The sequence below is a fragment of the Chiroxiphia lanceolata genome, chromosome 5 (genome assembly GCF_009829145.1).
Source record: "Chiroxiphia lanceolata isolate bChiLan1 chromosome 5, bChiLan1.pri, whole genome shotgun sequence".
Taxonomy (NCBI): domain Eukaryota; kingdom Metazoa; phylum Chordata; class Aves; order Passeriformes; family Pipridae; genus Chiroxiphia; species Chiroxiphia lanceolata.
The window spans coordinates 62,428,699-62,444,208 of record NC_045641.1 but is presented as its reverse complement, the minus strand read 5'-3'; the positions used below and the strand labels follow the sequence as shown (position 1 = coordinate 62,444,208).

The window sequence follows — 15,510 nt, the reverse complement described above, 5'->3', positions numbered from 1 at the left end:
TATACACTGGTAACTGTGAGGAGGCCTAACCAGAGAAATTTAACTGTGAAATGTCAGGGTTCACTTCCACTTTATCTCCCCAGATCAGGTCTGTGTAATTTTCTAATGTCCCTTTTGGTGATCAAATGGGAGGATTCACAAACTGCTGTGAGAGATTCTTCAGCTTGGCAGATGTCCTCAAAAATCTGTTCTCCACAGACAGCCCAAGGACAGCAGGAAACAAAGCCATTAGGATGATATTTAAAATACATCAGTCAGAAGAATCCCTGTAAAAAGGTATTTTTTGCAACATATTGAGGCTTGTAGCGGGATAAATGGAACATTTTCACATGTAGACTGGGGATCCCCATTGTTATCCCTATTTCAAGTTATTTGTAGCACAATGGCTGGATCAGACAAGTAGCATTACAAAAACAGCTACTTTTTTTTAAGTAAATTACTCCCACTTAAATCTATACATTTCCTGAAACATTCTCTTGTCTCAAGTTTTGAGTCATTGTATCATTACCAGGCACAGGCAGTAAATGAGCATTCAAAAGCAAATGGTGAAACCATGACAGAAAACATCATAGACAACCCTATGCAAAATTAGAGAATAGCTTTCCATAGAGGCAAAGCATATGTTTGATTTCTACAGAAAGATTAAACTGCAAGCCACCAATGGGAAATACTATATTTAAAGGTTGCTGCTTCATTTAAAAAATCCCCTCACTTCCTGTTTTCAAAATTCAGCTTTCAAAACCGAGTCCACAAAGTTCAATTATTTCATCAGCACCTCACGAGAAGGGCAAGCGTTGCTTTGAGCTGATCTGCCCCATCACAGATGACAATCCCTGCAAGCAAAATTACTCACTGATGCTCTTCAGGAAGCTGGAATAGGTGCTTCACATATCCCAGCTGTCATAGCCCAGCCTTTCTCCCAGGGCACAGCAGGTGTTTAGTCACTATGGAGCTTATGCACAGGGCAGCATGAGAGAGTCAAGGCTGCAAATTCTGGGAATAGAGGCTCTGAAGAGATATCAGGATGATACATAAAGACTTTGTATCCCTGCTTGTGGCAGAGAGGAAGAAATTTTGAAAAGATACATGTTGTTTGAGATAATAGTAGTATAAGGATATAAAGAAAGCGTGTGTGCCACCCTTTATTTATGGTGATAAAAACTTGCCCTGCCAAGACAAGTTAACCTTTTCTTTTGATGTCACCAGAATGGAGTACCATCGAATTCCTCCTCTGCCTGCATCCCAGAGGGACAAAGGCTCTCTCTCTGGTTGAAATCACAGACCCAGCACATTCTGGGCTCTGGCAGGCAGAAGCTCATCTGCCAACATGTCCAAAGTTGCACAAAGTTGCCAAGCTAGCAAGACTAAATGAATTTTGCACCTCAGTTTATCTTCCCTTTGAGACCCTGCTAGTATATAAGTTTGCAGTGACTCAAAAATGACATGATCAAAATCAGGCACGCTGTATTTGTTCACCCCGAAGCACAACACACACAAACCAAAGAATTACTGCAGAGAACCCTCTCTACATTCCTATTACCTAACTACTAATCTTTCCTTGTGAATGTGGTACATTCCAGCCAGCTCAGCTACCCACACTCGCTAGCTAGGAGGAGAAGACTGAACTGATGACACCACAGTTCCTCTGATGCTGTGTCTTCTGGCACAATTGCCATCCCTCTCTGACACTGCCTGGAAAGCCCCATCTCCATCCTGAAGCCACCTGTTTTGCATTCACGAAATTTCCCACTCCTAAGCATAGTCTTGGGAATAATTAATGGTTTTGACCCTAGACAGAAACAATGATATTCCTCAACAAGCAGCTTCCGTGCATTTCCAACAGGGATTTTTCCCTGTTGTTTTTCTTATCATGCTTTTCTTTGCCAATTCTTTTTATTTAACAGCATCCATTGAGGCAGGAGGCATGCCTTTAATGTATTTGCATTCACACAGGTCACCTGAGAGACAGGTGACTTACTAAAGCCTGACATAGGCATATAACTCCTTTCTTGACACTATGCTTCTGTTGCTGACAACCAAAATTGGAAATCAACACACAGGCATAAGGTGGAATTTATACCCTTAGTTCTAGCAATCTAAAAATCTGACATTTAGTCTAACTTTGTCATCAAAGCTTTAGCTATATAGTCAAGGTAGAGTTAAGTAGCTCCAAAAAAAGCAGCCTACCCCACTATTTCGATATCCATAATGTTCTGTGGCCATGGCTGCCTTCCTCTCCACTGACTACACACCAGCTTTAAATAATTAGCTCCAACTAGACAATTTAAACACCTACAGTGAGGTAAAACAAAATCTACACCAAATGATTAGTTTTACTACATGAAGAATGACAATCTGAAAACACAGACCATTTCTCTCTTATTTCATACTATTCTGTTTCTTTCCAAATCTTTCATAGCACAGCCAGATCCTTCCAATCACAGTCACTTATTCATTCTGGTCCACTAAGCAAATTATACTTCTGCCTATATATATTCACAACTGTGTAGGCACAGTGCAACTGCAGACATCTCAGAGACATTCTAATGGTTCCTGAGAGTAAGACAATTTTTTCCAGCTATTTGAAAACAAAAATAAAAATGTCTCATGATACAGACAGTGGGAAGATGGCAGATAAAAATCAGAAATGTCTGTATATCTAGGTTCCTATTCGAGCCCTGAGGATGCCTACTGATAGGTATGTGAAGAACTGGGAGGAAGAGAGAGGTCTAACTCCTCTTATCCATTAGCACCAAGTACACTGTGTGTGCACCACATACTACTACATGCAGTCCCCAGAGAGAGACCAGGTAAGAGTTCCCTTTTCTATCCATTTCCCACTGGATCATGGCAACATCTACATTCAGGGAAAACATTATCTCTGCAATTCACATCCAGGAGTGAAACCACGTGCATCCTGATCATAACCTATCTGGTTCAAAATTCATACCAAAATCTCTGCATTGATTCCCCATAATCCTGTCTGATCATTTGTTTCCAGTTACCCAAAATACTGGCCTCCTTCCATGACCATTACATTCCCCAGCTATAAAACTGATGACCACCAGGGAAAGATTGCACTTACAAAGAAGAGAATCCTCTTTACTTATTAATATGCAGCACTCATTACTAAAGTTAAGACTACTAAGAATAATTGGTATTAGGGCTGCAGGCAGATGACTCAGCCCTGGCCTGGGTGACTGAACAGGACATGGAAAACTACTGAATATGACATGAGAAACTACCAGACATGATATAGCAAGAAGCTGACAAGAGTTACAGGTGGCACTGGGAGGGATGGCCAGACCCCCACACGGTTAAGAGGGAGTTGAATCAGAGATGAATGAACTTCACAGTCAGTTAAAAGAAGCACTGAAGTACTGTTGGGGAGTATCAGAAGGCCAACAGCGCCCAGGTATCTCTGTTAGTAGTGCCAAATAAGGCCAGGATTGCTGAGGACCAGGATCAGGAACACCAAATTTGGATATGGATGTAGAAAAACTGGGACGATGGGGAAAAAAGTAACTAGGGGCGGGTTATCTGCTCTGGAGAAGACTAGAGAGAGAAGGGAGGCCCAAAGACAGATGAAAGGGGAGTCAGCAGAACTGAAAAGGGATAATGCAAATCATGGGACAATATGTACAGGGGTACCCGTTGGGAGCCCTGCCTTCAATCTCCACAGCTGGACCAGGACAAAAAAACAATCTGCTGTTCTGGTTGTACCGTAAGATTCAAACCTGCTTGTGTGGTCAGGAAGGACTTGTGCACTCAGGAGGACCAGGGCAGGGGTTGCTCTCCTTGATTTCCACCCAGACACATGCATTGAACATCCCAGCATTGCTGTGTCTGCTACAGGCTTGATGAGATCAGTAACTACACACCATTTCACAACATGGATCTTGCCAAAATTAAATGCTATATTAAATTCTTTGCCTGTACCTCCTAGAGTAATATCTTCACATAAGCACACACGACATAGTTGATGAAGAAAGAGAAAATTAATTTTCCAAGACTATTGACCTGGCATGTTGTGAAGAGCAACAGAGTTTTTAACACTGGAAGGTGTTTGTACTACAGGGATCATGACCACACAAATATATAAGAAGATAAGCAAATAACTTCAGAGAAAACAATTTTTTTTCAATCTTCCAAAAGGAAAGAAATATAGCCTTTCTAGAGGTATGACAGATTTTCTGGACATCTACATCCTAACACAAAAATAAATTAAAATACAGTCTGATCCTCTAAATATCCATACTCCAGTCTTTACATTAATCTTCCAAACAGCACTAGGCAATCTGTCAGATCTCTGTTCAGTAGCTGCAGAATCAGGTTTAGATACTTTCTATTGCTGTTATTAGAACAACTAGCTACATGAACTAGAGGTTTAAATCCTAAGATGACAAGTGGGGCTTTCCATCTTCTGCAGTAATTCTATCTTTAAATAGTATTTTAAAATAATATTTCAACACTGACATAGGGAGACGAGTAATAAAATCCACCAATATATTAAGCCATCTGGACGAGCTTACATCAAATTCCTTTTGAAGCATCAAACACCACTGATATGTGCTATAAGAATAAATTTCCTTCCCTCTGATATTTGTAGATTTGACTCCATGCAGGGCTTCCCCATCCATATTTCTCATAAATAATGAATCCTCTGTCCCTACAGCACGCATGCCAACATCCTTAGCAACATTCAGTCAGACCTAGCTCTGTATTCTGTGCACAGACGTTCTTCATGAGAAACCACCTTAAGGCACAGCAAACAGAATCTCAAAAATGCATACCCCAAAATAAAAGTAAAAAAGCGTTCTGGTGAAATAAGAGCAAAATCAAGGCAAAGCAAGATAACAGCAACGTTCTCAATAAGAATGCTAAGTGCTGGAAAAATAGATAAAGAACTGCTGACCTATATGTACCTATTTAAATGCAAGCTTTGCCTTTAAACAGCAGGATGTATGTTCCAGTCAAATGCATATCTGTTGACAGAAATACTCTAGAAGCTGTGTAAATCACATCGCAAATTAAAAGCACTTAAGAAGATGTCTAAGCATAATGTTTCATAGAAAGTAACAGAAGTTGCATTATCAGCATTAAAAACTTCCTACAGTGTTTTTGTTGAATTATGCATATCTTAAGATGGGATCCTTTTTTAAGCACTTCACATTTGACCATGTGCTACGACACTTTCCCAGAGATGCTGCCAGGCACCTGTAAAGCCCCATGCTCAATTTTTCTCAAGTTTGATACCTGATTTTTTTTAAATTTTATTTTAAAACACTTCAGTTGCTTTTAAGAATTGCCAGTAGCAAGTCCCTCTAGTTATTTTTGACCGATTTCCTGGCATGCATAACAGCTTTTATCACTGTGTGCAAATCGGGACACAATTTTTCATCTCTTATGATCTTTCTTGACACCCTTTGCCTTAAAGCAGATAAAAGCCTTGAAGCCATGCTCATGTTAATCTTTCACTCTCTGCTTTTATTTCTGACTTTTGCCATAATGGCTGAAATGACAAGTGATCCTCTATTCCAGTCACCGTTGTGCGATTGCATTTGTTTTCAAATCCAAAACTGAAATTAAATTATTAACTCTCTTTGTCATAATGTAAAGCCAAAACTAGAATTAAGAATTTGTTTTTTCAACCTATTCCCTCATGAATTCCCTTGTTTTTGATTTAAGCAATAAGCTTCATCACATTAAACAAGTAGCAAATAATTCTTAAACAGAACTGTAGAGAAATGTTTCTGAGAACTCAGCAGCATGTACTGCTACGTGCAGGACCACCCCATCCCAAACACCAGCTAACAAACATTTCACCCTCCCAGAATTTGTGCAGTTGTGCCAAAGCCAGTGAGAATCTGCCAGACAACATATCAGAGTTCTATCACTCAAGCCATTCACTGATTTAGGAATTCAACTCTGACACTGCCAGCACCAAACCTGACGCCTGCAAATCTCAGGTTTTTCATTTGAAATTTTCACATAGGTGAAAACGATGTAAAACTTTCATATAATCCACACCCAGATGCTGCTCCTGAATACAGGTCATACTGAAGTTCCATTAAACCCACAATTAAACCTGATCACTCTCAATTTTCACCCCATAAATGCATTTTACTTCTCTCTAAAGACACCGATTCGAATTTAAATTACACTCGAAAACACTCTATGCATCTATACAATTTATAATAGGCAATAATAATAGGCAATATACAATTTATAATAGCAGTAATAGGCAATTTAAGTATCATATGGGAATTTCAGTGCTCAGGTGAACCTTTCTTCCCTACACATAAGTCTATTTGTTCACTACTCCAGAGAGTAATGAATACTATGGATTTCCTCTGTTTTCTTAATGGCCTTTGGGCTTATCTGACTTCATTTGCTGACTTTGCTGTCAACTACCTTCCTGTCAATATGCTAAATTCATACCAAGGAAATCAGACCCCTTCGTAGCTAACTAAATCCAAATTCCTAATATTTACATATAGGATCTGCATGGAAAACATTCTTTTGGGAATTATATGGAAGTTACAAGATAGAAAAAAAGCAAAGTTTGGCATTACAGATCAGTCTTAATTTTCAGCTTCCTGGCATTTGTCAATCTGTATCAGACTTAAGGTTCAACATCAATCCACTATGCAGTGTACTTAAGTGCAACAATTCATTTTCCCCTCTGTCTTCAACAAACACAAATTTTAATTCCTGAATTCACCTGGATTACATTGGCTTCTCACACAGTTCATTGCAGTGTTTCTGTAGCTAAAACTCAGGAACTCTACTACTAACAGCTATATCACACACGTTTCAATTTCAGAATTATTATTTCTGCTAATAATACATGAAGCAGAGTATAGCTGGTACCTAACAGAACTGAACTGACTTGCAAGCAAAGAGACACAAGTATTCTTTTTGTACAGGTAAAAGACTACATATTGGAAAAATATTTGATGTATCAATAATACATATTAAATTTTAAAAAACACATATTCCATTTATAAAATGAAGACTCTTAAGAACTCTTATATCTAGCCATCCATATCGGAGAATGGAAGCCTTTTTTTCTCCTTCGGAATAAAGAATCTGAAATCTGATCAGTAACATGAATTCGTTCCTACAATGCCTTTAGGAAGAAATGTTGAGTTAATTACTCAATTACAGCATATTTACTTTGTAATTATAATGTCATGTTCAGTCATATTTAATTGTTTTTTCCAAAATACCCACAGGCAACCATACACATAGTGGGCTGAAAACCTGAAAAATTTTAGATAAACAACAATACCATTTAGAGAAGCACATTTTAAACATATGACAGGGTGTCCTTTAAGGTTAGATGGATATCAGACAACATTTTCCTTAAAACAATTAACTCCAGATTTATGTGCAAAATGCAAAAAGAGTTCCTGTGGAATTAGCCAGATTTTTACTGGGTCTGGTTTGAAAACCAATAAATTTCCAGTCACCCTTAAAAATTACTTTATTTTAATATTCTCTTTTCTATCAAAGAAGCAAATTTACCCTCCCTCCTAAATGTGCTACGTTTGTTGGTGTGCAGTTGATGAATCTCGTGGATTTCTTTTATTTCTTTCCAGCTGCCAGGTTAAATAATCCTTTTTCTTTAATCCCCATAGACAGGGCTTTAGCTGGTACTCTGCTAACTCCTCCCAGCTGTTGAAGGACATTCAACTTGCTGGTGTTTTTTGACGGATTCTGAATGTTTTGACAGCCACTGAGATTTAGAATTTAATATCTGAGACTGGGAAAAACATAGACACGTCCCAAAAAAAAAAAAAAAAAAAAGGAAAATCGGAGAAGTCCTCTACAAATACATAGTCTTAGCATTCCTAGATAAGTTTTTAACATCCTAGACATCCTAGAGAATATCTATTAACAGTTATGTTGATATATTTTAGTCTGTAAGGAAAAAGGAATCTAAACCAATGTTGGGATCCCAATCCTGCTTGGATTCAAGCCCTACAGTTATCACTTCCACAGTGATTTTATGCGTGGGTATATATACATCCCAACAGAAAGAAACTAGACCCAGCTAAATGGTTATAAATTACAGCAGGATTCATCTATCAACCAGACATGTTAACATGTATTGGAACGCTAAAGTGAACCACTCACTGATTTTTACCACTTTTTGGGAAAGATGCCTGGGAAGGGGACATACAGAGCAGACCACCTTCAAAGCCATTGGTTCTCCTCAATTTAATCTCTTGAGGATGAACTCTGCTAATAATCTCTCAGCTGTGGATCACAATAATTCAACCTTGATATCTCGACAACTGCCAATTTGACCAAATAAAGACAAAATGTGGTTGCATCAAATCTCCTGTCACTTCCTACAACACATGTATAAATCTTTTCTCCTTTCCCCCCCCACCCCACCCCTCATGGACTGTCAAGTCCACCTATCCAAACCATACAATCTCTAATGTTTTATTTAGGTTTCTGGGAGAAACTCAGCAAGCCCTTTTGTTCTGGAAATCTCTACACACAGTACAGAGATACCTGTGACTCTTCCAGCTGGAAGAGACCTACCCTGAAACCATCTCAAGTTCTCAAAGAAGTTTATACTGCTTTTATGATTATATCCCATCCACAGAAACTGAGAGAAACTTTCAAGGACTCTTTCAGAAAAAGATTTATGTATACTAGCAACTACAGCCTGCTTTATTGCACAACAACCTTGCAAGAGCAACAGGTCCATTTGTGATCGTGTAACCTCACCACTGGTTATCAGAGCTTCAGCAGGACCACTCTGCCACCTAAAACCACACCTGCCCTCTGGTAGAAGAACCATTACTCTGCCCAGAAGTCTGACTGTGACTGCCTCCCTCAAAAGGAAAAAAAAAAAAAAGAAGGCTGAGGGGAAAAAAAAAAAAAAGAGTTTTCAATTGGCTTAAATGCACAGTGATGCTTTTACTCCAATAAAGCAAACAAACAAACAAACAAAGCCATTTTAGAGAATTTAACTTCCACTGGTAAAATTACAAGAAATGCCAACTTAACTACCAAAAGTATTCTGTGGCAACCAATGTCTGAACCCTTAATATTGTTTTCTCTTTTTAAAACTGATGATGCTGAAATTCAGTAATAAACATTTTGATGAATACACTTGCTCTCAAATTCATATCATCCCCATTGTCTAAATAAAACCAATGTTTCAGACAAATGATTAACAAAAAATATATTGGGTTTGTCTGCAGTCTTAAAAAAAAAAAAAAAGACAGGCAATTGAACCATTTAATAACATTATGTTTTGGAAAGCATATATCTGCCACTGGAAAAAGCTTTGTTTGGTGTTGATCTGATTTGTTGTGTTCAATAATTCAAGAGAGACTTTTACTGCATGCAGTCACATCTGTTATGTTGGTTGATAGTCAATAAATTTAGAGAACACACTTGCTCAGAAGAGATCTTGTATTTGCTGTTCCTGAACTTGAATGACTCTGTTCCTCTAATTATTTCCCAGAAAGGGTTAAACAAGACACTTCCCAGCGAGTCAAATTGCCACAAATGTCAATTCACACACACACAACCAAAAAATAAATTTAAGAGTGATTGCCATTCAGATAAATCCTATTTTAAGCATGGACATAGAACCACTTTCCACAAAACTGAAAGAAAATAAGCCAAAACTAAGCATACACAGTAACACCACAGTTCTACGACATGTTCCCTGAAGTGTTTTGAGGAAACAAAAAGATGAGGACAAATGATTCAAAGTAAATATCTTGGTAGGATAAATTAGTTCTACATGGCAACACTGTGTCACATCTGCTGCAGTGAATTACTCAGATGTAACCCCCAAAACATATTTGATTGCAGAGTAGAGATGCAAGCAAGAGTGGATTCATAAAGGTGCCTTGGTTGCAGAGAGCACACCAGGTAAGTGTTCGTGGTAGCAGTGCAAACTTCAGGTAGAACCAGTCAACAGGAACTCTGATGATGACCTAACCAAGACTGGTTTCTGTGACTGGGACTGAAGATAATTTCAAAGACAATCTTTCAAAAGCATATACTTTAAATTCCAGGATATTTAAATACTCCTTGTAAGGATAGGAAATGCTTTGCTGAAGACTCTACAGTCACCTTTCACAAGTAAATGCAGTGCACTGTATTACGCACAATGTTTAAGTACTGTTAGTTAGCATTATATCAAATATTTTTATATTACACTGCTATTTCATATTATATTGCATTAAATGCTTTGCAGCTACTGAAAGTTCCAAGTACTTTGAGGCAGAAGATAATACTCCATAATTACAACTGTTTATTGTTAAATAGGGGGGGATGGAATTAAAGTGCTGCATTCTTAAACAGTGATTCAGACTATTTTCTACAAAAATCTTGAAGATAACCTGTTTCAGACCACTTAGAGGTATTCTTTATGCCCCACGACTAATGCCCACTCTGACAGCAAAACAAGAGCACAAGAACAAATAGTCAAAAATGACAACTCAGTTTGCTAATCTGATCACTTTGTCACCATGGAAAGAGCATGGTTTCTCCTACACATAAAAGCATTTCCCCAAAAAATAACAGGAAATAAAATTGGCATTCTGAAAATAGACCAGAAAATTAAAGCAAACATCCAATAAATTCTAGTGCATATAGCCAATGGTTTTGTCTTGTAGCACAGCATGAGACAGATTTCAATCCTTCAACTGAAATCAGCTGTGAAGTGTGCACAATCATCTCTATTTATACCTGCAAAGTTGAGGGGAATATTTGTGGGTTTGACCCTCACTTCAGGTCAGAAAATGCATTAGGGACTATGCTTGTGACTTGACCCTCTCGCTATCAATAGGCTTCTGAGAAATAAAGGGTATACTAATTAGTTCTTAATTTAACAGATACAGAAGATACAAGGACTATGAAAGGAGTGTCTTACAGGGGAAGATTTCAAGAACAGTGTATGTGCAGGTTTGGAAAGGAGGTTGCAAGAAGACCTAATTATGGTTGACAAATACCTGAGGGGGTTCTTTTCTACAAGCAGCAGGTAGAAATCTGTTCAAAATATGCAATAAGGACAAAGCCCAAAGGCATTTTCCAAAATTGAAGGCAGGGTAGTTCAGACATGGTGTCAGAAATGGCTTTTCACTCAGAGAATCATTACTACACGGAATAAATGACCTAACGGGGGCTCTTCAATCCTAATGAATTTTATTCCGGGACAGACACTTATCTCTCAGTGCTACATCTGGCCTTTCCTCCTGAAGAGCAGGGTCTGGACGAGCATCCCGGGAAGTGCCTCTCCTGCCGAGCTCCTCCGAGCGCCGCCGGGCTCCGCGGCCCTGCAGTGCCACCTTCCGGGAGAGGCAGCCCGGGACCCCCCCGCTCCCCCTCCCCACCTAATCCCCGGAACTGAAAAACACGGCAAAACTGCTGCCTTGCTTTCATTTCCTGCCTGCTCGCCAAATCTCCCCAGGACAGATCCCGCCGGACGCCAGCAGGGCCAGCAGCGAAACCTCCCGAGGTGTTCGAGCCACGCTGGAGAGCCAAAGCGGCCACCCAGGGGCCAGGATGGCTCGTTCCGGTCCCTCCCCGGAGAGAGCTGCAACACGTGGGTTTGCAAACTGATTTTCCATTTTGTATTAGGAGAGCAAGTTTTCAAAGTATTGTGAGGCAGCGCATTAAAGCTGCCCATCTAGGATTCCATCCGGTCCCACGTGTGCATTAGATGTGATGTAGTTACTTTTGAAAGCTTTTGCTGGTGCTTAGCAGGTGGGTTTTCATCATTTTCTAGACAAACACGTGCTCTGTGGTATTAATGAATAATTAACGGTTATAGACAATACACTCCGTTGTGGGGCAAAAATAAAGATTGGAAAGTGTCTCAGCATCTACAAATAATACTGTTTACTCCCCCTTCGTGCAATGGGAGACTGTAATGAAAACACAGTAGGCTTATGTTTTAACATCCAAAAAAATTATGAAATTCTTAGTTTAGGGTCAAAGATTTTTAGGGCACAAAGTCATGTTCAAAAGCATAAAACAAGTGTATTACAGACCTACCCAAATTAGCAGTTAAGAAGTCAACAAAGCACTTTCAAATGCAATTTCTCCTCTCCACAGCCCTCACAGTGTAACTAATGGCCTCTCTATGCTTTATTTATTTATTTTAAGTAAGCCCTATTACACCAGCTCCCCTACTGCCCAGATACCTGAGCGTAAGGGCTGTTCAGCAGGCTGATAAAGGGCTGGCTGAGATCAGACCTGTGCAGAGAGCAACTGCTGGCAGAGGCCTAGTCATGTCACTCACGTTTCAAGAACAGACATCAAAATTGGTCTTGCATCACTAGTACCTGGAACATTTACCTTGCTGCCAGCAACCGAGAAAGACGCAAGACTTATCCAAATCAGTCTTCTCTCTTAGAAGCAAGGAGTAGACAAGGATCACAGACCTCCCTTCATCTTCCACTCCCTTTCTACCACTACCTCACAACTGGGAATCTGTGGTTGCTTTAATGGCTCCATTCCACGTTGTGATTGGTTTGCTCCTGTCTCCTCACCACCAGGTTTTCTTGACTACTGATCAATTTAACCTTTCAGGTGCTGTTTGCACAAAATAAAAACAGATTGTAAATAAATGGCAGCCTGAGCACTATCAGGGAACAGAACTCTTCCACCTGGCTGATTTTCTGTTTGCTTTAGAAGTTGTTCTTTCACCTGGGAGTAATGACAATCCGCATCAAGAGACAGATGCAAAACTGTTCCTCCAATTATATAATCACTGCAGCTGATAAGGAGGGAGCTGGATTTAGGTTGCCATAGCGTTGGCATATTGCTATGGAGGCTGAGCTCTTCATCCACTTTATCAGCTCTGGACCAGGAAGAGCAGCCCAATTATGCCTGCTGAATGCATGTGCTGCGGACTCGCTCCCACTTGGAAGGAGCACTCTGGATCAGGGGCTGCTTCCTTTCCCCTCCCAACTCATTTCGACAGAGTGGCTAGGGGTGCTGGGTGGTTTTATTCTTTTTAAGCTGTATTTAATCGGAAGGAGGGGGTTGTTATCTCCGAAACCCACTGCCCCTCCACCACTGAGGGCTGCCACAGCGCTAGCGCCCCTCCCCAGCTGCACCCTCGGCCGCCCCTGCGAGGGATTCGGGGGTAGGGGCAGCTGGGGGGCTCACCCGGGGCACCCCCGCACCCCGAGCAGGTGCTCGGTCACGGCGGGCGGGGGCTCGTTTCCAGGCAGGCAAGTTGTCGCCGGCCGAGGGAGGGGCTGCCCTGAGGGCAAGGCCGGGGGCGAAGGGCGAGATGAGGAAGAAGTTGGCCGCCCTGGGGGCTTCTGCTGGGGAGGGAGAGGCAGCCGGGCACCCGCTCCCGGCGGAGCGCTGCTCCTCTCTCGCCGAGGGGAGGAAATGGCTCTGTCTGCTCTGCAACACCGACGTGTGTGTGCAGCCAGGGCTGGAGGGAAGGGAGAGGAGGGGGTGACACCATGCAGGTAATAGGATAAAAATAACTTCAGGAACGGCAGATCGGGGTTGGGCGGGGGGTGGTGTGGGTGTGGGGGCGGGGGAAGGCTTCTGGAGTTTGGACAAACAAAGTTTTACTACAGGGAATAGCGGGGGACGTTTGCTAATGCCGAGGAGCAGCAGCACGGGTTGGTATCCATGATGCGGGCGATCCTGAGAGGAGCTCGGCGAGAAATCAGTGCCCCAAGTAAAAACCAACTTTAATTTTAATACAGGCACCCCCGATGTCCCTCGTTCTCTCAGTATGGGCGCGTGTATGGTGTATATGCGTGTAAACAGATAATTCTCCCTTCCCCTCCCCTTTCGTGTGAGAGATTAGAAATAGCGTAAGAGAAGGGAAGGGCTCCTCTCCCGGTGTCTTACGAAGCCGTACCCAGACGGGTGTTCGGAGGACCGGGACAACGTTAATTGGGAAAGATCCCTTAATTCCGGCCACACCGCGAGTTAATCCTCCTCTGACACGGAGGAGTGGGTTGCTCCGCGGCTCCCCTCAGCCCCCGGCCCCAGCGCGCAGCCCCTTTGCTGGGCGCCCCTCCTCACCCCTCCGCCTAAGAAGGCGACGACGGCGACTTAAAGCAACTTTTCTTTGCCCAGGGTTTCCCAACACCCGTTCCCTGAGGGGCTGGGGTGGTCTCTTCGCAGCACGCTCGGCCGAGGGGAGCTGTATGCTCCGAATGGAACCCGGTGTCAAAGGCTGTCCTCTGCCCCGGCCCCTCCGCCTGCCGCTGGCTGTGGTAGCGGCGGCTGAACTGAGCCGAGAGATAACGGACAAAGGGCAGGGTAGGGAATGGTTGCTAGGTCCTCGGAGGTAAATCTCAGGCTTACCTTGATGGTTTTCTTCTGGAATGTACATCCTCTTGTTTTCATTGACCATTTAAAACGAGTCCAGATTAATCCCTCCGAAAATCGGCTTGGTAAAATTCAAGGAAGAATGGAGCTGTAGAATTTCCCCTTTTATTATTACCTGATTCCCATTATTGCATCAAACACCAAAAACTGATCCTTTCCACTACTGCCTCCTTTAGTGAAATTGCAATGCATCCTCAGTACATCCGGGCCCCTTCCAAGAATTTAGCACAGCACCTCTGGCTGTTAAACCATAAAAAAGAACAGGAAGGGGGGAAACGAGCGAGAGGGGGGGGATAAAGGAAAAAAGCAAAAGCATCCAGGACAAACCTCTGAGGGCTAAATGTCTTTTTAAAATCCACCAACTACAAGAGTAAGAGAAGGAGGAAGGCAAAAAAAAAAAGAAGAGAGATGTTCAAACGCTGCTGCTCCTCCTCTTCAAAGCCATTCTGAGCGCGTTGTGTTGGCAGGGAGCTGTTTCTGCAGAGGAAGAGAGCACAGTCCCAGCCCCTTACTCCCTCCCCTCCCTCAGCGCGCTCGCTCCCCGCTCTCTCCCTCTCGCCGACAGACAGACACACTGAACGCTTCCAGATGTTCCAGCTGCGGCGGCTGCACGCAGCCCCCCGCGCACGGCGTTGGGAGCCGCCGGACTTGATCTGAAAGTTTAACACGCTGCCTGCCTCCACTGCGCCTGCTGAAGCCTCGCTACAGACATGACGTCAAGGAGGCGAGCTGGAGCCGGCTGCCTGGAGCGGAGAAGTGGGGGGACAGGCGAGGGGAGCGGGGCCGGGCCGGGGGCGGCGGCCCGGGGGCAGGGGCGGCCCGGCCGGACAGCGGCACGGCCCCGGCGCAGCGCCCGCCGCCCGCCCGCGGCTCCCGGCGCCGCCGTCCGCCGGCCCCGCTTCGATCCGGTTTCTCAATATCGTGGGCTCTGCCCTGCGGTTCCACTACGGAATGCGAGTGTGAGCTGCATTTCAAGGAGGACAGAACCGCTCGCATCGTGTGCGAGCGCTGAGCGAGGCGGCAGAGCGGGCTGCGGCTGTGTTTGATCCGCTACGAGCAGGCAGACACACAGGCACGGTAGGCAGGCAGAGATACCCGGGGATAAGTTGCACAGACGAGAGGATGCACAGATGTTTAAATAGATTAATCAAGCCAGGA

The 15,510-nt window shown here is 42.8% G+C and overlaps 1 protein-coding gene across 13 annotated transcripts in view; it reads right to left on the bottom strand.

The window, feature by feature from the left end:
* CACNA1C (calcium voltage-gated channel subunit alpha1 C) overlaps positions 1-14,859 on the bottom strand; it is a 433,056-nt gene extending 418,197 nt beyond the window's left edge. For all 13 annotated transcript variants that reach the window (XM_032687965.1, XM_032687962.1, XM_032687963.1 and 10 more), the window contains exon 1: positions 14,329-14,859. In XM_032687965.1, coding sequence (XP_032543856.1) covers positions 14,329-14,377 — 49 coding nt within the window. In that variant the 5' untranslated portion in view covers positions 14,378-14,859. The remainder of the gene's footprint in view (positions 1-14,328) is intronic.
* Between the last annotated feature and the right edge of the window lie 651 nt (positions 14,860-15,510).